Here is a 23849-nt window from a genome sequence, read left to right on the forward strand (position 1 = left end):
ATCATGATAACAGAGACCCAAATGGCTAGCCCCAAACCAGAAACCAAACCAGAAAAACCTTACCTCTAGAGGTCTGAAAACCACAATTCTCCATAGGCCGAAAAGGGACAGGTCAGCAAAGAGCCCATTCTCCGAGACCATCACTCCACATCAGCCCTAGGAAAAGAAATCCCAAGGAGCTGGCCCTCTGAAGTGAGAGAAGGTAGATCGGGGGCAGAGACTCCCTGTTGAGGTCTGAAATTCTGTGTGTGTCTCCAGGGCGGTAACACATAATACCGCCTCATCACGCTGGAGCCTCCAAAATGTTGTACCAGAAGCGAGCGAGACACACCACAGAGTTTTAAGTGGAGAATTTATTTGCTGGCGGCCATTGGGATACTGCACCACAAATCAATGGCCATGTGTTGGGGTGACAGCTTGGCTTATAGGATATGTGGGGGTACAGGGCAGGGAAACAGGAACAAAGGTCCTGGCTCATCAAAAGATTCAGTCAGGTTATCATACTAGTGGGATAATCTCCTTTACATTCCTTGGTGGAGTCACAGAGCCCCAGGGATATCTGCTAGAAAGGGTCTGCCAGGTTATCCTTCAGTGGGATGGTCCTATCTATTGACATTCCTTGGTGGAGTCATGGAGTCCCAGGGGGTTTGCTAAATGCCAAAGATATCTGAGTCCATTCTTTCTGGGGGTGCTTGTCAGTAGCTAGGGGTTTCTCAGGGGTTCCTAATTTTCCCTACATTAGAGGAACCAAAAAGAAAACACTTCAGGGAGGAAGACCATGAGAAACTAGGGAACTCTAATTGAGGTACCATGTCCCTGAGGACAAGGAGCTAAAGAAGAGGAAGGTACCTCAGGTCAAACTAGCCTCAGGGGAAGAAAAAGTCCAGCTCGAAGCAGAATAGGCTGAGCCCAGCATTGAGGAAATGAATTTGGCCAGTCTTGCCCCCAGAAAGCCAGATTGGAACTTAAAGAGTGAAACATGGCAAAGAAATTGGAAAAAACTAGAGAAGAGGACTCAGAAGGCCATTGCAGAGACAATCTGAGAAAGACTTCTGATCTGGTGGTAACTAACTATCATGGTTTCCAGAGTGACCTCCACTATGGTTGCCTTTTAATACCCAACTAAGTGCATCTTAAGTGCACTTTTTAGAGGTATGGCTTGGGAGTTTGTTCTATGATTACTGCAATCTAAACTTTAAAAAAAAAAGCCATAATATGATACATTCATTAGTGAGAGCTTCTCTGCTATTATCACCATGCTAATACTTTCTACCAGATCGCAGGATGGTTGTTCCAAATACTCCAAGCTTCTGTGATAAAGTATCAGCTAAATTCATCAAATACTAGCCAGTTGGTAACCTGAATGAGGACAGGTTGGGGGTGATGGTAAGACAGGGAGCAGCATTGCTGTATATATGTATTTTAGACTTTTTCTACTTTTTAGAAAACTGACCCAAGTTGAGGTGGGGAATGCTCCTCCATGATGTGAGTTACAATTACAAAAGAAAAACTCAAAAGTTCCAGGAAATCATCAACTTCTCTTTACTCTGTATTAACAAATACTAATTACCAAACTGACTGAATAAGGAGATTGGCTCTATAAATGACTATGGTAAAGGCATTCCTAATAGTTTAAACATCTTTTTGTAGCTAAAAACGTGCCTTTTCATTTCTACGGGTCCTAACTTTAACCAAAATAGGTTTGTAAGCCTGCCTGATCCTGAAAATTCAACTTCTACCTTTCCAGCCTCAGAGAAGGGTTCTGCCACTTAAGATGCCTAGGGCCAGGTCTCACTATTAAGTAAAGGAGAAAAGAGTGTCGCAGGTCCTATCTGTATTCTGTATTAGTAGTACAGAGGAAATGTAGTGGTGGGTGGAAAAGGTGGAAAATCTCCTCATCCCATGCATGGCATCTTGGCCTAGATTCATGACCTCCCTAGCACAAGCTTTGGAACAAATAGGAAGGATTATAGCTCTATAATATATTAATTATATATAAATTATATAATATATATCATATATATTATATATAAAATATATAAATTATAAAGCTATAAATATGTAGCTCTATAAAACTATACATGGCACTGATTCTCTTTTCACAGGAACATGGATGCTGTCACACTAGTACAAAGTTTCCAGCAGGAGACCACCTGTAGCATCTGTCTGACATTCTTCTCAAAGCCTGTCACCCTCAGCTGCGGGCACAGCTTTTGCCAGATTTGTCTGACGAGAAGCAAGCAAGATGGGGTCATACCTTTCACTTGCCCTGAGTGCAGGAAAATCTCCCAGAACGTCCCTAGCCTCAATGTGCGCCTGTCAAAGCTGTCTGCTATCTGCGAGATGCTCAATTCCCAGAACTTGCAGAACCCTGTGGGACAAAGACTTTGTCAGAAGCACCAGCAAGTCCCCAAACTCTTCTGCAAGGAGGACCAGACCTTCCTCTGTATAGCCTGTACTAAAGGTCAGGAGCATGCAGCCCACACCATTTTCCCCATTGAAGAGGCTGCTCTGAAATGCAGGGTGAGTAACTTGGGGCTGAGGAAAGATTTACAGTAAGTGACCTTTGGACAAAACTAGTTTGATCCCTCCTTGAGCCTCCAAGGGTCACCTAATCACACAGTGAAGGGAATTAGCAATAGTGAATAGAGCAAAGATCCTTGAACTAGAAAAAGAGTCCTTGGAGGCTTAACTCTTGTACTTTACTGATGAGTCAATCGCCTTTGATATCTAAATAGAAATCAGGCTTGTTATCTACAAAATGAAAGGCCTGAAAAGAAGCAGAGAGCTCACACCCTGTCACTGTTGGGGCTCCCCTGGGCTACTTTCTCTTTTCCTGATGGAAACCCCCCCCACCCTACCCCAAGACTTCTTTATGTAGCTCTTTGCCCACTCCTTCGAAGGAATATTGAATAAGGCCACCAAGGTTTGTGAAGAGAAAGTTGTGGCTAAAAAATAATAGAGACTAGATGCACATTTATAGGAAACCCACGGTTATGCTTAGGAGTCCCCACAGCAGTTAACCTTCACTTTAGGAGTTAAGGTCCCTTCTGTTTCTCTCATTCTTTTCCCCTGCTTTGGTGCAAAATCCATGAGTTTCACATTTTGAATTCTAATTTGTCTTTGAAACCATTGGAAATGTCCCTTTAATAATAATAACCCCACTTCAAATAATTAGAGACCCACAGCCCATTTTCTTTTGTGAATCTCACTCGTGCTGCTCATCTAAGAGCAAACATTAAGATATCCATTGGGATCTCCTACTCCTTTGTCTGCTACAGAAGAAACTCCAGTACACTGTGCCTCGTTTGAGAAAGAAGATCAGGAAATGGAAAGACCTTAAATCTTCAAAGAAGCATGTAAGTGTCTGTCTCTCTCTCTCTCTCTCTCTCTCTCTCTCTAATTGTTAGACTGCCTGCCTTGGGAATTCCAAGAAACTATAATCACTCAAGTCAGTCAACAGCAGTCATTTCACCTTGGCTACTTAGGGTTCTTACTTACAGAGCAAATCACCAGGCTGAGTAGAGTATACTTTTCTGTTTCTTCACGTGCAAAACAAATTATAAATCAATTGAGAATGAAATGCAAATTTAAATAGTTTGTGTATATTGTAGTATGTGTATGTTTACACACACACTTTTGAAGGAAGGGAGAGAAAATGAAAAATCGTAGAATAGGCTCAGTGAAGTTAGTTTCCTGAGTTGTTGCTGGGTAGGGGGGCGAAGCTGAAAAGTATAAGAGTTTTGAGTACGATGGCACAACAGAATGTAAGCAGAACTGTTGTGGGTAATCACATGATGGGCCAAGCCATTTGATTTAGAAAAGGAGGTTAGAAGAGATGCCAAAAGTCTTGGGTGTTTATATGAGGGATACTAAGTAGCTACCTAAGACAGTCAACAGTCACCTACTGGTACAAACAATGAAAATTAATCGGGGAATTGGAAATTTGATCAGGACAGGGAGGATGCCAATTTGTGAGTGTCACTTACTTAGTAAGCCCCTTTCCTTATAGAAACGATTTAAGTGGAGAAAGTTGATGAGAGGAGAATATGCAAAAATGCACCGATTTCTCTATGAGGAAGAAAGGTTGTGCATAGACCAAGATGAATGGAAGGCTTCAATAAATCAGCACGTGAAAAACATGGAAGATGCTATCCGGAAGATAAATGAAACCAGATCCAGACCTGATTTGGACTTACTCAAGGTGAGATTGGGGGAAGTTCTCTAGATCCAGGATATATAATTGGGATTTATTTATACTTTCAGCAGGGTGCTGGGGAAATCCATCTCCATTTGAGGCTTTTGACTTCTGAGACTTTTGTAGTCTCTTTCCTCAGTAGTTAAATCCCAGCTCCAGCATTTCTAACACTCCTCCACTAGGGAGGTCGATTTACTCTGAAGAAGATTTGAAATCTTTCCTTTAACCAAGATATACTGGGATTCAGCCTTAAAGTGGTGATGGTGTTGAGCAGTTGAAAGTGGCAGAAAGAGTTTCTAGGGAAGCTAGGTGGCATAGTGGATAAAGTACTGGATCAGGAGTCTGGAAAGACCTGAGTTCAAATTTGGCCTTAAGACACTTTGTAGCCATGTGATCCTAGGCAAGTTGATTTAATTTCTGCTTGCCTCTGTTTCCCCATCTGCACAAGTGAGATAATAACATTTCTCAGGGTTGTTGTGAAGATCAAATAAAAGAATAATTGTAAAGCTCTTAGCACAGTTCCTGGTACAATAGTAAGTGCTATATAAGTGTTGGATGTTATCATCATTGCTTTTTATTTCTTGATTAACTAAACCAACTTTTTTTTTGTTTCCTCACAGGAAAGCAAAGAGATATTGCAAATGTAAGTTTCCATTTGCGATAAGTTTATCTAATTTGGGAATTGTCATGGATTCTGATGTCTCATGGTTGGTGGGTACATGGCTTAGATAGAGCAGGGAGGTTAACTGAGTCTTTCTTTCATGTAGAAGTGAATCACTGCTTTCTGAAAAACCCAAGTCTTTCACCCTAGAGTTTTATCCCATCACTGGGATGAAGGACTGGCTAAAGAGATTCAGAGGTAAGGAATTGCCCTTTGCCAGTAAATCTACACCTGTGGTTTTCTATATGGTCAAATGTGTAGGAGCCTCACCCTCAACCTCTTTCACAGGAGTTGAACCTAGTTCTTAGCAACTGGTCCATAGTGAAAGGCTATGAGCATTGTGGGTTGGGGGAATCTATCTATTCTCCCCTGGTTGGTGGAAAGAAGGGAGACAATTAGCTCTTTTACCTGTCTACATGATGTTTGGATTGGTAGATGACCCAAAGTGACAACACTGCTTCCAGGTCCCAAATTATACATATTCCAGGGACAGCAATTCCTAGGAATGGATCTGCACTTCATTTTGTACATCCATTCTTGATTAATTGTGACTAGAGCATTTCCCTACTTTTTGAGATGATGACATTTGCTTATGAAAATTTTAATGGTATTCTAGCTAGCAGACTGTGGAGTTCTATGAGAATTTCTGTGATTGTCAGTTTTAAAAAACTGAGTTGCCCAGGTAAATCCAGAAATTAATGACTGTCCAGGCCCCCTTAAGAGTGGAAAGAAGAGAATGGAAGAATCAAGAGATGTTCATTCCATTAGTCTGCTCCAGAGTAGGTTCCTATATCACAACACCAACAATTGCATCAGTGCTACCCCTTGGTGGAGGGGAAGGCAATTTAGTTTGGAAAAAAGAGACAGACAGATGGTAGACATCCCTTTGGCAGAGTGGAGGGGGGTGGGTATCACTCAACCCTCTAAGGAGTTAAGGAGAGGGGCAAACTAGGCTGCTCTCCTTCTCTGCATCCCACTCCTCCTGGCAACAGAAAGTTTTGGCTAGAGGCAAGGTTCAAATGCCCCTCCGGACATTCACTTTTCTCCTTTCTTGTCTCTTGGCAGTGAATATCACTATGGATCCTACAACAGTCCGTGGCTCTGTCGTTGTATCTGAGGATCTGAAGAGTATAAAACATAGAGAAGATAACTTTCCAGATCAGCCTAATAACCCTGAAAAATTCCCTTATTATCTTGTCCTTGGTCAGCAGGCATTTGCTTCTGGCATACGCTACTGGGAGGTGGATGTGAGTGAGCAACCTCAGTGGGCACTGGGGATTTCTACCAGAAGCCTCAGGCAGAGAACCTACTATTCAGTTAGGTACATGCTTTGCTGTGAGAAGAGGGGAAATGATTTCTACCTGATCACCCGACCAGGATTAGTTTTCCAGCAAATGAAAGAGCCCATACCTAAAATTGGTGTATATCTGGATTATACTGAAGGAAGCCTTATGTTCTATAATGCTATCAAATACTCCCTCCTCGACGGAATGAGCACTATACCATTCACAGAGCATGTCAGGCCTCTCTTCTCTCCTTGTCCCCCTATGCCAGGATCAAGGGTTGGTCCCATGACCATCTGTCCAGTGGAAGACAGTAGTTGAGAATGGCTGTCTCTGACTGTAAGCTGCCTTTTGTGAAGGTATTCCAGGCTCACTGGTTGTCACCATAAATTGTAAAAATAATAAGGTCACTGGCAGAGATACAGACAGGATATTTAGCCTCTGCTAAAGGAGCCAGGTGACATACACAATTAGCTGGCAAGTTTAAGGCTGCCTGCAGCAACATAGCTGGAGGCCAACGTTCCCAAATAGCTTTATTGTCCACTGCGTTGTCACAACAAATCAAACTTCAACAGTTTCATTTAAATGGCTCTCCTGGATTAAGTACTTTCTGCAAGGTGCTGATTGGTACTGAAGCTTAATCATGGAACTTTCCAACTATTGGGAGGGCCCTGTCAAGTCTAATGTACTTCCACCACCAACCAGGGTCAGGGGAAGATAGGGTAGACTTTCATATTGATGCAAAAGAGGTAAGAAGTTTTGTGTGTTTGCAAGTGACAAGCAGTCAGAAAAACTTGCATAAAAGAAGGTTATTTGAGATAGTTGTGATCAATTAGCATTTAAATAAAGACTTGGGTGAATACCTTCAAAATTTATTTTTGGGTGTGCTCTTTACTGATCTAAATGCATCCATTTGATCTATTTCATTAACTCAAGATGCTTGGTGGCTTCTTCTTTTTAACAGAACATCTCAGTATCTCAGGATCATTGAATCTTGATTTAGAAGAGTTATTTATAGCCTCAGTCCCAATTCAAAGGGAAAAGAATCCCTTAAGAAGTAGCTGAAAGGTGGTCATCAGGTCTCAATTTGAAATCTCCCTCCCACTGCCCCCCACCCCAATCTCCCATGGCTAGCCAGCTTTCCTGATATCAAGCTTAAATTTTCACTTTATAACTTCTTGCTACTGTATACTGTGTATTCTTAGATATGCCAATAAATTCAGATGAGGTCAGAATTGCACTCACAATAGAATTTTCCAAATATCAATTAATTCTCCACAACGTTTATGAGCAACTAAAAAGAGGTTCATTCGGGCCTGCTTCACCTGCGTCCTGAGGACACCATGAGCAGTAACCAGCTTGTTCGAGAAGGTTATAACAAGACCCATCCTCGGAGACTGAGACCCAAGCCCCAAGAAAAAGGCCCTCTGCGGTTCCTGGTTGAGGCTCGGCTCGTGGGGGCCCTTAAAGGCTGAAAGGATCGAGGATTCAAGCCATGGAGACCCTTTCGGGAGCTCAGATTAGATGGTATCCACTGGCCTCCGCCGATGCTGCAGATGAAGCACAGAAGGCTGTTGCCCAGATGTCCATTCAGGAAGAGAAGTAATATGCAGCCCAGCTGGTTTTTGTTAATTTTATACAAATAAATTATGTTTCCGTAAAAAAATAAGAGGTTCATCGGCATGGGATTTGAGGTGACAATTATTCCAACCCATCAACTGTAAGCCCCTATCAGATAAATAACTACCATTAGTTGGACCCAAGGCAAAAAGACAATAGAATTTAAAAATCTGTTTAAAATATTGTTTGTGTTGGTTTTCAGTCATCTCCAACTCTCTGTGACTTGCGTTGGTGTTTTTCTTGGCAAACGTACTGGAGTGGTTTGCTATTTCCTTTTCCAGCTCATTTTACCGATCAGGCAATTGGGGTTAAGGGACTTGCTCAGAGTCCTACAGCATACATATATATGTGTGTATATATATATATATACATATATATATACAAATAATCATGTCACGCATCTGTTCAATATAGTCCAATGGTTCTTTATTATCTCTTAGCTGTTCAGTTTTTCAGTAGCATGCAACTCTTTGTCACCCCATTTAGGATTTTCTGAGCAAAGATACTGGCATGGTTTGCCGTTCCTTCTTCAGCTCTTTTAACAGAAGAGAAAACTGAAGCAAATGGTTAAGTTTGACTTGCACCATGATGCTACCTAGCTGCCCTTATCTCTAGGATCAAATGTAACATTCCGTTTGCTTTTCAATGCATTTTCTACATCAGTTTTTTAAATCTGGATGAGAAGTGTCAAATGTGGCTGCAAGCTCATTCAGCTTACAACACTCCTGAGTACAACCTGAAGCAGGCCATCACACGAGCTTACAACAAAACCCACCCCAACACCCTGGTCCCCTATTTCTCTTGTGCAATTGTGTGATGCAGACTCTTGCTTCAGGCTGTGGATATTTTCCCTGGTCATGTCAGGCAGCCGCAGCAGGAGCAAAAGGTTTTCAGGGGCCATAAGCTCCTAATACCAGCACTGCAAAATCCTGAACTTCCCGTGCCAAGGTGGACAACCAAGTGACATTGCAGAGTCAAAGCTAAGGCAGTCAGCCCAGTAAAAGCCAGTGCTGGGGCACATAATTCCATTGCACCAGTGCTGCAAAGCCCTGAATTGCTGGTGTCAAGCCAAAGAACTAAAGAATACAGGAAGCAAGATAGTACACAAAGGCAGGGCACCTTGTATGTGTGAAGCACTCTACTAAGCCTGAGGTAAAGAACACAGTGTGGGAAAACCGAGAGGTCTTTTATCATCCTCTCTTTTGGCAGATAAAGGAGCTTAAGCCAAGAGAAGAAAATAAATTTCTCCCAAGTCACAGAGGCAGGAATTAACAAGACAAGGATCCTGGTCTTCTGATTGGAAAGGCCAGGCAATTTCTGTGGCACTTCTCTTAGTGATAAAGTTATGAAAACCTGGGTTTTGATTCCAAATTGTTTTCCCTGATACCTGTTTTCCAGCTAAAATTGTCTTCTCCCAACTCTTAAATCTTCAGCTATTCCAGAATAGTCTCTCTCTCTCTTTTTTTTTTTTTTTGGTTAACATTCAGTTACTGTGCTAACATCCCAATTTTTCTATTAGTGTTCTGCTGTCCTGCTGTGCTCACCTAAAACATACATGGGGGTCACAAAGAGTCGGACATGATGGAAACAACTGAACAACGGGACATACACATCAGTCCCTCACCCCTTTAGATGCTTCTACCTGTCCCCTACGTTGTCCCAGCTCATTTTCTACCAGCCACATGTGAGACTTCCCCTATATGTAGGAAACATGCTCATTTTCATTATCTCTTAGTTCAGGGAACTGGCAGCATTTATATTTTGCCTTCATCTCTTTCAGACCTGGAGACCAGGAAAGAGAACACAGAAGTGACTCCAAAGGACACTATTCCAGACGAATCATTCCGGGGAATGAAATTAGAAAGACTCAGGAAGGGTGATCTTAGCCACTCTATTTTTGAGAAGTCTGAGGACGAGGACACACACACACACATACGGTCATATAAAAAACAAAAGACATCAATAAAAGCTTATTTGTAAAAAAATCTCAGAACTTCATTTCAGGACTATATATGTATACACGTGTATGTATATGTAAGCACATACGTACAAGTGTGTATATACATACATATATACACATATTTCTTTGGGTTTTCAAATAATGGGCTTAATGGAAGAACAGAAGAATTAAAAAAACTTATTACTTAACAAAATTTAAATTAAAATCAGTTATTTGGATTTTGATGGAGGAACTGATAATAGAGTACCCAGCTGTCCTCAGTGAATTGAAATGTAAGGACTTAGGTAAACTATTTTGCATCTTGCATTAACAAATAGCTTTTTTCTCCCAAGAAAAGGGAGGTGGGAAAGGAAACAGCATTTATTAAGCACTTACTAGTTGTCAGCCAAACTTTTAAAAATAGTATTTCCTTTGACCCTCACAGCAACCTAGGGAGTTAGTTGCTATTATTATCCCTGTTTAACAGATGAGGAAACTGAGGCTGACAGAAGTTAAGTAACTTGCCCAGGGTCACAGTGCTAGAGAAAGGATCAGAGGTCTATAGATCTGATCCACCCATTCTCAGAAACTTTATTCCTTTTCTATTACTCAGCTGGGAGTCATCTCCCATCATCCTGATCTATATCTTGCCACTGGGACTTTGCACAGCCCTCCCTCACTTAAATTCGATTCACTTGCAAGTCATGTCATCACCTCCCTCGTGTCATGGTCCTCTTCGAGAGGACAAACAACAAAAATCCTAAATACTTAATCTTTCTGTGTCTGAACCAGGCATCCTGGAAAGGTTTCCTTTTTCAAGGATTTTTCAAGTAAAAAGTTCACCTCTTGACACCTGGAAATCAGAGAACCTGGCCTTTTTTCCCTATATGGAGATCCCCATTGCTTTGCATATTGTCTGGCAAAGAGTAAGCTGAATGACTGATTATTTAGTACTAGGGATGCTAGCTATCAAGGAGTTCATTGCCCTGTGGGGGAAGATGACAAGCAAGACATCATGTGTCTACCTCCATCTCCTCAAAGAAAGATCCCAGACTGTCCCAATTGAGGAGTTTAAAGGACCAGACAACTCTGTGTATAGGCCAAACAGAATGTCCACAGCTGAGTTAATCCTACAGTAGGCAGAAGCAGGTCCCTGGTATTTACCACATCTCCATCTTGGTGATCTGCACATGTGTGAAACACTCCTTAAAAAAGGAAAAACTGAAATAATCCACAGGGGAACAGCACTAGCATTAAGGATCATGGGAAAGGCTTCTTGTAGCAGGTGGGATTTTAGGTGGGGCCTGAAGGAAACCAGGAGACAGATGAAGAGGGAGAGAGTTTCCAGTCATGGTGGGTATAGAGTTCTATAAAAGTGAAAAGGCTCCAAATCAGGATAAGCGAGTCTCTTAAGAGGGGGAAGGAAGAAAGATTGGTAAGGCCAGTGTCACTGGATCACTGAGTATCTGTGTGTGATGTGGTGGAAGGGTTATGAAGGCCTTAGAAAATCAAACAGGATTTTATATTATATTTGATCCTGGAGGTGATACAGAATTATTGAATGTTGGGTAGAATGGGGTAGTGAGATAGTCACATGTGAGCTTTAGGAAGAGCAATATGACAAGCCAGACCAATAAGCATCTCTTAAGGCCTACTGTGGGCCAGGCACAGTGCTAAGCACTGAGATGTAAAAAAGAAATAGGAAATATAGATCCTGGCCTCAAGCTGCTCCAGGTCTAATGGGGGAGAAAACATGCAAACAACTATGACCAAAGAAGAGAATTGGAAGGAAGCTAGGATATAGGGGTGAGGAGGGAGAGCATTTCATCAGGCATGGGGGACAGTCAGTGAAAATGTATCTGTATCTGGGAGGCCCAGTCAAGTCTGAGGCTTATAACAAGCTCTTCAATGTTTGGTGAATTGAAGTCGTCCAGCCAAGCTGTCTAAGGTTTCTTTGTATTGGATTGCTTATATTTTAGTATGAACTATGTGGCTCCCCATGCCAGAATACATTCTCTCCTAATCTCTTCTTTTCAGTTTTCAAGGGGCAATATTGTGTCCATGTGCCCTGTCATGTATCTCCATTCTCTTTGTCTCTGTCTCTGTCTCTCTGTCTCTCTCTCTCTCTCTCTCTCTCTCTCTCTCTCTCTCAAATATTGGATGTTTGTTTGCTTATTAATTTGTTTGTACACATGTTATATGACAGCAGTAGAATTCAGTTCTTGGAGGGCATAAGAATTTTGCTTTTAATTTTTTGTCCTTGGATCTTATCAGAGATCTATCTTATAGTAAGGTATGTATAGTTCTCAAATTGAATATGATTAGTGAGCCTCTGAGGATCTTTGTAATATCGCGGCAAATGAAAGAAATGATGAAATCCCAGAGTGTGTAAATATTATTCTAACTGTGGGGAAAAATAACTTCCCCAAAGTCCACCAAAATCCTACTTTGCTTCATTTCAGAAGCTACGTCAGCCTGCACTAGAACAGGTCCTGAAAGGCTTCAAGCCCGGCCCCAGCAATTGATTTTATGCTTTGCATAAGAGGACCAAATGCATTGGCATTGTAGAGTTTCCACAGCAAGCTGTATAAGTGCAGTGTTTTGGTGAGCAGAAACTGAAAATCAGTATACCAAGTCTAGAGGTGTTAAAACTCTGCCTCCCTGGAAAGAGGGTCTACACTGAAGTGACTAGGTTAGTGTTCCATCAGTTCTATTAATTTTACTTTTACTCCATATATTAATTCTAATTTTGACCATGTTATTTTCTATGAAGTTTGTGCTTTATATTTTTGCCTTTTTACGTCACATGTTCAGGTTTTTTTTCCCTCTAAAGTTACCTCCCAGTACTAAATGATATGTAACATCTTTCATATTTCCTTTCTGGAAATCAGGGGGCCTGGACCTTTTCTTAATAATTTTTAAAATCTAATTTCTTCAACAATTTGTTTACTGCGATGCTTTCTGTTTCGTTTGTAGGATGTATACAGCTCTGAAAAAGGAACAGTAAAATCTCCTACAAGTGTTGTTTTATTTTCGCAGTTTGATTAACCTTTAATTTTGGGAGTATAAGTTCTTTATCACTTAGTGCAGTAGTGTCAAACTCAAATAGAAATGGATTCCCATGGGCAGCATTTAGACTTGGAAATTCATAAATTTGCATTATGTATGTTATACTGCATTTTTATTTATTTAGTTAAACATTTACCAATTACATTTTAGTCTCTCTCAGGATACACTCTGGAGTTTTGCTGGCCATGCAAGATTGGCACCTCTGACAATCCGTGTCTATTTAATGGTGATATTGTTTTTTTGTATATGGTGCATTTCAGCATGGTAAAGATTCTCTCTTTATCTTTCTATATATTCTTGTTATTTTTGCTGTATCTAAAGTCATGACTGCAACTCCTGCTTTTGGAAATTACCTGACAAATAGAAAATTTTACTCTAGCCCTTCATATTCCCTGCTATTGCTTTGTTTTCTTTAAAACCAGCTGTATTGAAACTTTCCTTTCAAGACAAAATGCACAATAACTACAAATAAAAAAAAACCATAATAAATACTAAGTGCTGCATAAATGTAATGATCGAAGTTGACTTTAAAGGAGAGATAACAGAATCTATCTCCTTGCCTTCTTTGCAGAATTGGGGAAGAAACTATGTGTAGAACACTGCATAAACTGACAGATTCAGTTGAAGTGCTAGTTTTACTGCATTATTTTTTTTCCCTCTTTCTACTTTCTTCCTTCTTTCAAGGAATAGCCCCCTAAGTGGTGCAAATGAAGGATATATTGGACAATTATGATAATTTTTAAAGATACCAATGAAAATTTAAAAAAAAACAGGAAAAAGTTTCAAAGAAAATAGAAATAGTATTGAGTTTAGAGTCAGAAGACTTGAAAGCAAATGCTGCATATGCCTCTTCCTACCTATATGACCCTGGCCAAGTCAATCACTCTCTGTGGGCTTCATTTTCATTAATTGCAAAAAGAAAAGGTTAGACTCTACCTTCTGCATCTTCCAGCTTTAAATTGATAATCCAATAATCACAGGGGTATCGTTAATATAGTTTCACTTAATATGAGTCAGCCTGTGAGACCCTAACTACAGGAAATTGCTCTTTCCCCCAAATCTGCAAGTTTCCAGAGCTCTGGACACAGAAAAGGCTCTGTTCCTGCCAATTGCCTTCTCATCCTGGAAGTTCCTTGAGTGCTGGTTGTCTCCTCCTCCTTGAGCATCCTTCTCTTTCTGTGGCCTCCTCACTTTGGACAATCTCTCTGTGACTGTAGTCCACTTCTACCATTATTAAGCTCCTCTGAGAACATCCATTTTGAGGAAGGCTCAGGAAAACCATCTTCCATTCCTCTTCTGGCTTTGCTTCTGACTCTGGCAATGTCACCATATACTCCAGTGAATTCCTTCCCCCAACGCTCCCACCTTGCTGTTTAAACTCACTGTATTACATTGTCTTTCTCCATCAGAATTCCAGATACTTGAAGGTAGGGATTGTCTTCTTTTTCACTTTTTGACTGTTGGTATCCTGAGAATTTAGCTCAGTGCCTGGCAAATAGGAAGCTCTTAAAAAATGCTTGTTGATTTATTGACTTAAAAAACTGTGGACTAGAAGCAGCAGAAAGCCTCCCCTGTTTTGTCTCCTAAGAGACTTGGCTGTTGAGGCCTCTCTCATCCATCTAACAGGATATCCTGAGTTATGAATACCAAGTTCTTTAGAACAAAGTTCAGGGTTTTCTCGCCTTGCTAAAGCATGTAGACTCAGTTTTTTGTCTTTGGAATCCTCTCTTCAGTGAAAGGTTTGCTTTCCTTGATCAGAAATTTCAACCTAACTTAAAGTGACCATTCCATTTCCTTCCCAAATCTTCAAATAGGAATACTAAACTATAAGGTCAGTCTTATTGTTTACTCCATGTCTACCAGACAGTCCAGAGTTTGGTTCCTCATTTTTCAAACCTTAAGGCTCTTTCAGTTCTCTCATGTGGGTAAATGGATATGGAAACTGACACACAGAGAAAATATGCCCAAAGGACAACTCATTGTTTCTGCTACCTGCTCATTCTCATTTCTTGCAACTTTATGTGAAGGTAAGTCCAATCAAATTCTGAGATGAGCTTTGCCCCATGAACTTGCATCTTAGTGTCTTTCCCTTTTCTTCTTTAAATCATTGCTGTTCTCATCATCACTCTACACCTTACTCCCCTCTATCTACTCCATGACCCATTGACACTGGCCTGCATTCTGTTCCTCCCAGAAGACACTCATCTTCCAACTTGGCCATTGCTATGCCTAGAACTCTCTCCCTGTTATCTGTGCCCCCTCACTTGCATAGATTCCTTTAAGACTGAACTAAAATTTCTCATCTCAAAAAGTTTTTCCTAATGTCCTTGGATTCTAGTGTCTTACCTCTGAAATTATCTTCAGTGTTTCCTGTGAATATCTTGTTGGTACATAGTTGTTTGCACGTTTTCTCTCCTCTTACACTTTAAATCCCTTGGGAGCAGGATTTTTTTTTTTTTGCCTTTCTTTGTATCCCAGCATTGAACACACTGTTGGGTACACAATAGGGACTCCATAAATGTTTACTTAACTTTTCAAGCTTATTTTGTATTTTTCTAGTTTTTTTTTTTTGATGTGCCAGGGGAGATATGGGCTTATTATATACAGGCATTCACTAGATATCTTGGTAATAGTTTAGAACCCCTGGGAAAATATGCTTAAAAAGCATTCTAGTGACTTGTGGTAAAAGAGACCCTAAGGAAACATATGATTATGGGTCACGCTTGTGGCCGTGCTGTGAAATATCCAGCAGAGCTTCATTTAACTGCCACTTTGAAAGCCCCTGAAGAGTGTATGAAGACAGCAAGGAAAAGTTAATGGAGGTCTAGTCAGATGGGGTGAAGCATATGTAGGGTGAGCTGAGAGACTATTTGGGCACCTTTTGCTTAGAGATGATGGTGTTTTGACGTGTATATGTGTAGGGGGTCGTGATCTTGTACCCCCATGACTGCAGAAAAATAGGTGAGGGAGTTGAGAGTTCAGACCACATTGGGATCATAAGATTTCCTGCTAATGAGGATTTGCAAGCCGGTGTTGTTATTTTTGTTTGCTCCAAAGAGTCCAGTTAAGTTGCATGTGAATTAGAACATATATATATATATGCATATATATATATATATATATATATATACTTACACAAATGTGTGTATTTGTGTGTATATATGCATATATATTTGTATCTAACGGTGGCCATCTCTAGGGTGGGGGATGGGGGATAAAGGTTAAAAAAAGGAAAAACCTATAATGATTTTGTTGTATATTTAAAAGCAATAGCTAGTTATACCTAGTAGATTTGCAGTTGCATGTACAATTGTCTTTTTTATTGCACTATGTTATAAAAATGCTTTTTTATTCCACAAATAACTAATATTGTAATAATAATCACAATAAAGAAAACTTTTCAGGTCACACAAAGTTGGGAAAGGGATTAGAAGCTGAATAAGTTGAAGGACCAGACATTTTATAAATTGATAAAATTGTTTAGCATATTCACACCCTAGTGCTGGACAGAAACCTACAGTGAGGCACTAAAGCGGCCTAGACATGAACAGTGAGTGTGAAAGAGGACTCAGGACTTGGAGGGGCGAGATCCCGTTTGCAGACAATTTTTAGGCCTTAAGCTCTTTGCTGCATTTAGAATTATTGATCATCTTCTCCTTCTGTGTATTCTCTCCTCCTGTTTTTTTTCCTTCATTCTTATGCTTATGATTGTTTCTTATTTTTGTTCATAGGACAATCATCCATGTCCCACCCTCTGTGTGTGAGTATAAACCAAGGTTCTCTCCTACTCTCTCCTTCTCTGTCTCTGTCTCTCCCTCTCTATTTCTCTCTTCAATGCTGCCTCCAACTCTATCATTTCTCAATTGCTACAGATGCTCCCTCTCCCCAACCACATAAAACACAGGTTTTACGTTTTTGGCAGCTAGGTGGCACAGTGGATAGTGTACTGGTCCTGGAGTCAGGAGGAACTGAGTTCAAATCGAGCCTTAGAACTTGGCACCTACTAGCTGTGTGACCCTGGCAAGCCACTTAACCTGATTGCCTTCCAGAAAAAAAAGAAGAGTGAACATCAGAGGACAAGCAGGTATTAGTGAGTTGTAATGTACTTTGCAAATATCATTACTTCATCTTTTCTCCAAAACTTATTGTTCTTTAGAATTTTCAAGTTACTTTCCAAGGCACTACCATCTTTCCAGTCATTTAAGTTCACAATTTGGTGTCACTCTCAACACCTAACACTCCCTCACTCTACCTATGGAATCTGTTGCTGTTCTTTCTACCTCAAACTTTTTTCCCTTTTCTGAGTTCACACAGACTCTCAACAAGCTTCAGGGCCCCATCTATCACTTCTTATCTATACTATCATAAGAGCCTCCTAATTGGTTTCCCTGCCTCTGGTCTCTCCTCTCTACATTTTATCCTCTCTATTCACATGCCACTGATAGGTGTGACATGTTACTGTACTAAGAAGGTCCCAGAGGCTTTATGATCATATATTCCTCCTTTATCTCATCCTATAAAATATTTTGTGTAATCTATCTATATATGTTATATATAATGTACAGAATAATTTGTACTGTGAAGCATCTGAAAATGATTAAATATACAAATATTGAGGAACCATATCCTTTCCCCCAATACCAAATAAGGCTGTGTGATTTTAAAACAAAAAGGACTTGGAGATCACTTGTCAAGACCTTAGGAGGAATACCATTTGGTGGCTTACCAGTACAATTGGGGTACAGCAAACCTGGAGTTTGGAAACCATTAGTACAAAAGCAAAAGAAAGCCTCCTCCCTATGATATACACATCCCTTTACAGATAATCTTTATTCAACATCTCACTGTCAGGGGTTAAAAGTATAAAAGCCACATGGATTCATAAATGAACTTAAAAGATTCCAATTGGCTACAAAGTTCACCTGCATAGGCTGTTCATTATGATCCAAGTAGGATCCTTTTGCATTCACCCAAGGCATTCTTAGGTGGTTACAATAAGTCATGATCTATGATTCCATTCTTCAGGCCATCAGGAATCCCACGATGTATTCTGACATAATGGCAGAAATGAATCCTAGGAGCTATGAAATAATTTGAAGATAAGGCAGATACTTGTGGGACAATAAAACTGTTGCTCACATAATAAAAATCTTCTACCTGTTCCTCCTATTGTATGAGGATGATGGAGAATGTACACATTGGAAATTTGACTCCATAGAGCCTGGTTGCTTTGAGCTCATTTGTTCTTTATGTCTGGCAGAAACACCTTCTGGAAGCCAAGCTTGAGGTCTTGGGTCCTGAATGCATAGACAATGGGGTTCAGGGCTGGAGGGATGATGTTGTGCAGCACATTGAAGAGCACAGGGATCAGGGGATATTTTCTCCCTGCCAGGTGGGTGACACAAATAACAACAATGACAGTATAGAAGAAGAGGATGAGGATGAGGTGGGAGCTGCAAGTTCCCATGGCCTTGGATGCAGCTTCTGCTGAATTCAGCTTCAGCACAGAGCAGAGGATAAAGGTATAGGAAAGGATGATCAGGCTTAAGTCAGCCCCCATTATCAGTGAGGCCACGATCATTTGGCAAATGCTATTGAGCCTCTTGTCATCACAGGCCAGGCTGGTGACTCCCAAGTTGGAACAGAGACAGTGGTCTATTTCATTGGAGGAGCAGTAATCTCTCTGAGCAGCCAGTACAGGTACTGGGATAACAACCAGTGTATTTCTCAACACCACGAAAACTGTGGCTTTGAAGACAAAAGAGTCTGTGACAATGGTGGGGTAGTGGAGGGGTTTGCAAATAGCCACATATCTGTCAAAAGCCATGCAAAGGAAGATGCCTGACTCTATGCCTACAAAGCAGTGTATGGCATAGATCTGAGCAAAGCACTCAGGGAGGCTGATGGCCTTGGCATCAAACCAGAAGATAGCCAATATCTTAGGCATGATGGTGGTGGCCAGGCCCATGTCCACTATAGACAGAATGCTCAGGAATCGATACATGGGTTGGTGCAATTTGGGATCCTTTCTGATGGTGATAAAGATGAGCAGATTGGCACTGATGGAGGAGAGGTAGAGTAATGCCAGGGGTAGAGATAACCAGTGTTGCCAAGTATGGATTCCAGGGAATCCCATAAGGATGAATTCTTTGACCTGGAAGTGAGATCCATTGAAGAGTCTTGTAGCTGGAGTCATTATTTTCTGAGAAGAAAAGTTCCCCAGAATCATTATTGTACAACATATTTTCTACCATTCTCCAGGATTTGTTAGGTACCTGTTTGCATGTGGTACAGTGTTTCAAAATGTATACACAAAATTCTAGTGAGAGAAGTCCTGTCCCTTAAAGCCTTGCAGTTCTGAGAAATAGCAAAATTCTGAGATACAGACTACGAGGATTCAGGGTCTGTTAATTGCCCAGATTCTGAGTCCATTCACACAGCAAAGGCTAATAGAAGAGGGAACTGGTGAAGGGCTTTTTCATGGGTGAAATCGTTCTTTATCTAGTGCTATCTCTCATGATCTTTCCTTCCATGTTCTTTATTCTTAAGACTACAGGTAACTTATAGGAAAACTTGGTACACAAAACTTTCCTGGGGATACAGGGAATAAAAAACTGCATATACATTAAAAGGAAAAATTACCCAAAACGGTGACCCTGAATGCTCCTATATTCTGTTTTGAAGAAGGTTTTTATCTCAGTTTACTTGCACTCCCTATTTCAAGATAATTAGCTTTAAAGTATTGATGAACTGGACTTGTTTTTCTTTTTTTTTGGAGGGGGGAAGGCAAGCACTTTGGGTTAAGTGACTTCCCCAAGATCACGCAGCTAGTAAATGTCAAGTATCTGAAGCCAGATTTGAACAATTCAGGTCCTCCTGACTCCAAGGCTGGTGCTCTATTCACTATGCCACCCAGCTGCCCCTGGCCTTGTTTTTAAACTAGCACTACAAGCCCAGGTCTCTTCCCAGGCCTTTCTTTGAATTACCTGTTTCTTAGCCCTGGGGTAAGACTGGTGGAGATGGGGTAGAGGGGTTAAGGACAACAGTCATTCCCCCCTCATCTCTACAGCTTAATTACCCTGCCTCTAGCTGGAAGAAGAATAAATGTCAGATAGTCTACCTTTCCTCCCAGAGGTTTGTACTCCAGAGTGTCCAACTGTTCTTAGTTCTCTTCCCTAAAAGGAGCACACCCTCCGTAGTTTCCTCAGTCATTCAAGTTGGTCAGAATTTGAGTCTGGTTCTATGAAAACCTGTGCCAAGTGAGAACATAAGAAATGTTCTCCCTCTTCCCCTCGCCCCCTGTCCCCAGGATTATAGCTTCATCATCCTTGCTCTCAATGGATTTTCTCCCTTTTGTTGGCCCTCTGTAGCATTATATCAGAGAGTCTCAGGTATCACTCCATAATTAATGATGTCCAGTTCTCTAGTTATACAGTGTCCTGCTACTGGGAAAGGTTCCTAAAGTCTTCATTCAAGCTGTCTTGGTTTATGCTATTAGGATCACTCTGTCTCAACCAACAATGTAAGTAGCAGAACTCATTGACATTTTCTTATGTCCCCAAATTTCCTAGATCAACTAGTTTCTACTTTTCCTTTGCTACTATTTGCTACCAGCCAATGAAACTTATCTGTGTTCTTGTTTTACCATTGCCTCCCCAAACAATTAGAATTTAAACTCAATGATAACAGAAAAGGGATTATGATTTATTGTCTTACTGATGTGTCAGGGTGCTAGGGGGTATAGTGCATTAGAGCACAGGACTGGGGATCAGGAAGACTGAGTTCAAATGCTGCCGCAGATACTTACTATCTGAATGAACCTAGGCAAGTCACTTAAACTCTCTCAGCCTCAGTTTCCTCATCTGAAAAAATGGAAAAAATAATGATAGTACCTACCTTTCAGGGTGACAAAGAGGAACAAATAAGATAACATCTCTAAAACATTACATAACGTTTTAAGCCAGCATTTATGTTTATTGTATTCCCCATACCTAATAGCATCTAGGACATAGTAGCAACTTAATATAATTGTTTATTGAATTGAATTAAATCAGTCATAGTTCTTTGTGGTGGCTGTTCAGTATTATAGTTAATGTGTAACAGAAGTCATTTCATGAGAAGATGAGGTTGTTATTCTTACAGGCTACAAGTTCAATAAGTCAGTCATATTATATGAAAGCTAGAAAAAAAATGAATGTAATCTTAGCCTTCAATAATCCAAGTATGAGAAGCTGACAATCTTGCAGTACCCTACCCTGCTTTGTCCTGATCTAGAATTACAAACTCCATTTTGGGGGTGGCATTTAAGATGAGACAGTAGAAGACAGAGGTCAATGAAAGAGGAAAAGGATGTAGATTTGCAAAATTTCTATTGTGACTCTTTTTTTTCTTGCCCCAGATAGAAAATTAAACAGGTGCTCTCCTAAACATGGACAGCTAAAAAGTCAAAGTGTATGTAGATAATATTGCTCTATAAGAAATAATAAAATAGACAGTTTCTGAATTGAAGTAATTGAAAAGATCTCTGTGAATTGATGCAGACAGAAGTGAGTAGGACAAGTGATGACAATACTGAGAAAAAAAATCTTTGAAAGACTTTAGAACTCCGGTATGTGCACTGATAAACCAGGAGACCAGAAGACTAAAGACAAAACATCCTACAAATCTACTGGCAGAGAAATAATGGACTTCAAATCAAGAATGATTCATAAAAATTTCAACTGACTGATGTGAATCTTTGTAATGGACAGACTATGTAATTGATAGACTATGAGGGTCTTCTTTATTGTTCTATTGGGGTGCAATTGGAAGGAGTGATAATAAATCCTTGAAAAAAATCAAACAATTAATTATAAATAACACCAAGATTCTACAATTCTATTATTGCACAATGTTTCAGGCAAGGACACTTGCTACATTGATGCAGGCAAATAGTTCTGAAATCTCTAGGACTTCTTTTTCATGCGGTAGCTTTTTAGTCTAGGACACAGGATCAAAAGTCTGTCTTGTTCCCATCTAGTTAAAATAATCCCCACTCAGTCACAGAAAATGTTTTATGATCATATCAGTTTTCTGTTAGGGGATTGTTAAGTGACTGTTTGACCCACAGAGAATTCTTTTTCTATGTTCTAGTTCTAATTCAGTGTCAGCATCCCCTTGCCAAGGTCCCTACCTCTGCGGGATCTGGGTCCTTGCCTTTTATGCCATTTGTCATTGTCTTTTTTTTAAATAAAAGAACTGTTTCACCACTACCACCTAGCCACAATCTTCAGGATTCATTATTAGTATGCAAGAAGAACAGGCCTCTGGTACTTACCATGACCATTGACAGAGATGTGGAAGGCTACAATAAGCAACCCTGCAAGAGTCAAGTCAAGAAGCTGAGTCGAACCCTGCAGACACACACGTAACTGCAGACACACAGAGGAGAAATGGAATTTTATGAATAAGGCAAAGCAATCCAAGGGAGGCCTAAGGATCATGTGAGGCCCCTGATTAATGGGAAGAGGAAGGACTAAAAAAAGTTTATTGCTTCCCTCAGTGATTACTGCTCTCCCAGATGTAAAAGGAGGTAAGCCCAGGAGGCAGACTGAGTCAGGGGCAATGATTCTACTGGCATTAACTATAAAGTTTGATTATACAGTACAAAATGCTTTGATTTAGGAAATGTGAGTGCTGCTGAAATTTATGCCAATGATTTTTCTTGCACCTCATTTTTAAATTTAAAAGGGTTATTTACTACTTATAGAAAGTATCTGACAAATTTTCTTGAAAACAAAATTTCTTAATGTAAAGCAGATTCTTCCTATTACCATCAAGTCCATGTGACACCATTTTGCAGATCAGTCTGAGATCTATTTATACAGTCCTAATCTCTATTTTGACTACTGACCTTACATCCCTAATATCTTCCAGGTTTGCCAACTGGATGTTCTACAGAGACTCCAACCTTAACATGTTAACAAGATCATTTGGGGTGGAGCAAAAATGGCAGAGAAAAGTCAGGTTTTGCCTGAGCTCTCCCAAAAAGCTATCCAAACACCTTTAAATCACGCCTAAAAATAAATTCTGGAATGGCAGAACCCACAAAAGGATGGAGTGAAACAATTTTTCTAGTCCATGACAACAAAAGAGTCTCCAGGAAAGGTCTGTAGCTTCAGAGTGAGAATGGCCTGCTGGTCACTGCAAGCCAGGTCAGTGCAAGCTACCCCTAGCAAATCAGCAGCAGGCCTTGGGAATGACTAAGGCAGGAGCTGTAGCAGCTGCTTCTAGAGCTCTCAGCCCACTGATGGTAAGGGTTTCAGACAACTCATCAGAAGGAGCCCAAAGCTGACACTGTGGGCAGGATTTTTACTTTGCCCCATGTTCAGATCCACATCTTAGTCCTGGGTAGCAGTCCCGGGGCAAGAAGGAGCACTTAGTACACCAGAGCTTGGGGCCCCAGGGAAGGGAGGACTGTGGTCACAGTTCCAGGGCAGAAAAGTATGCTTGTGGTCACTCACATGCCAGGACAGGAGTAAGCCCACTTCTTAGCTCATACCACCTTGGAGAAGTTGAAAGTTTACAGACACTCAGAACTAGTTCTGAAACCAGCTGCACAAAATCCCTAAAGCTTGGGAAAGTGCACTTCCACCCCAGAAGCAGAACCCCCTTTAACAAAGAGTTAAAAGTCAAGAAATAGACTGGGAAAATGAGCAAACAGGTTATCCCAACCCTTTGGGAGTGGGGGTGAGGGCAAGGTATCTCGCTCCTATTCCCCCCCCCCCCCCCGCCATCCCCCTGCCCCCTTCTCCTGCCTTTCTAGGCAGGACAGGGACCACCCCCAGCTCTGGCATATCAGCCCTGTTCTTGGAAACTCTGAGGGGCCATGAGGAGCATTGCCAGAGCCGAGTTAAGGCAGGGTGGGGCGGGGGTTTGGGGAATCAGACCTAGTGGGAGCTCCCAGAGTTTGGGGGCGGGGCCAAGGATCAGAGGGAGGCTAAGGGGGAGAAGCCAGCAGCAGGTGGGTGCCGGGGGTGCTGAAGTGGGAATGGGGGACCAGCGCTAGGAGGTCGCAAGCAAGTAGGGGCCACTCCCAAG

At 41.0% G+C, this 23849-nt stretch overlaps 2 protein-coding genes across 2 annotated transcripts; one reads left to right on the forward strand and one right to left on the reverse strand.

The window, feature by feature from the left end:
* Positions 1-2109: 2109 nt before the first annotated feature.
* LOC118836519 (probable E3 ubiquitin-protein ligase TRIML1) lies at positions 2110-6463 on the forward strand. The gene is made up of 6 exons (XM_036743781.1): positions 2110-2523; positions 3282-3359; positions 4013-4204; positions 4819-4841; positions 4966-5057; positions 5925-6463. The coding sequence occupies exons 1-6, from the start codon at positions 2110-2112 to the stop codon at positions 6461-6463; spliced, it is 1338 nt and encodes a 445-aa protein (XP_036599676.1).
* An 11543-nt stretch (positions 6464-18006) lies between these two features.
* Positions 18007-18966, reverse strand: LOC118839927 (olfactory receptor 56B1-like). The gene has a single exon (XM_036747425.1). It carries the CDS (start codon positions 18964-18966, stop codon positions 18007-18009), a length of 960 nt encoding a protein of 319 aa, XP_036603320.1.
* Positions 18967-23849: the final 4883 nt, after the last annotated feature.

This window comes from Trichosurus vulpecula, chromosome 2 (genome assembly GCF_011100635.1).
Source record: "Trichosurus vulpecula isolate mTriVul1 chromosome 2, mTriVul1.pri, whole genome shotgun sequence".
NCBI classification, from domain to species: Eukaryota; Metazoa; Chordata; class Mammalia; order Diprotodontia; family Phalangeridae; genus Trichosurus; species Trichosurus vulpecula.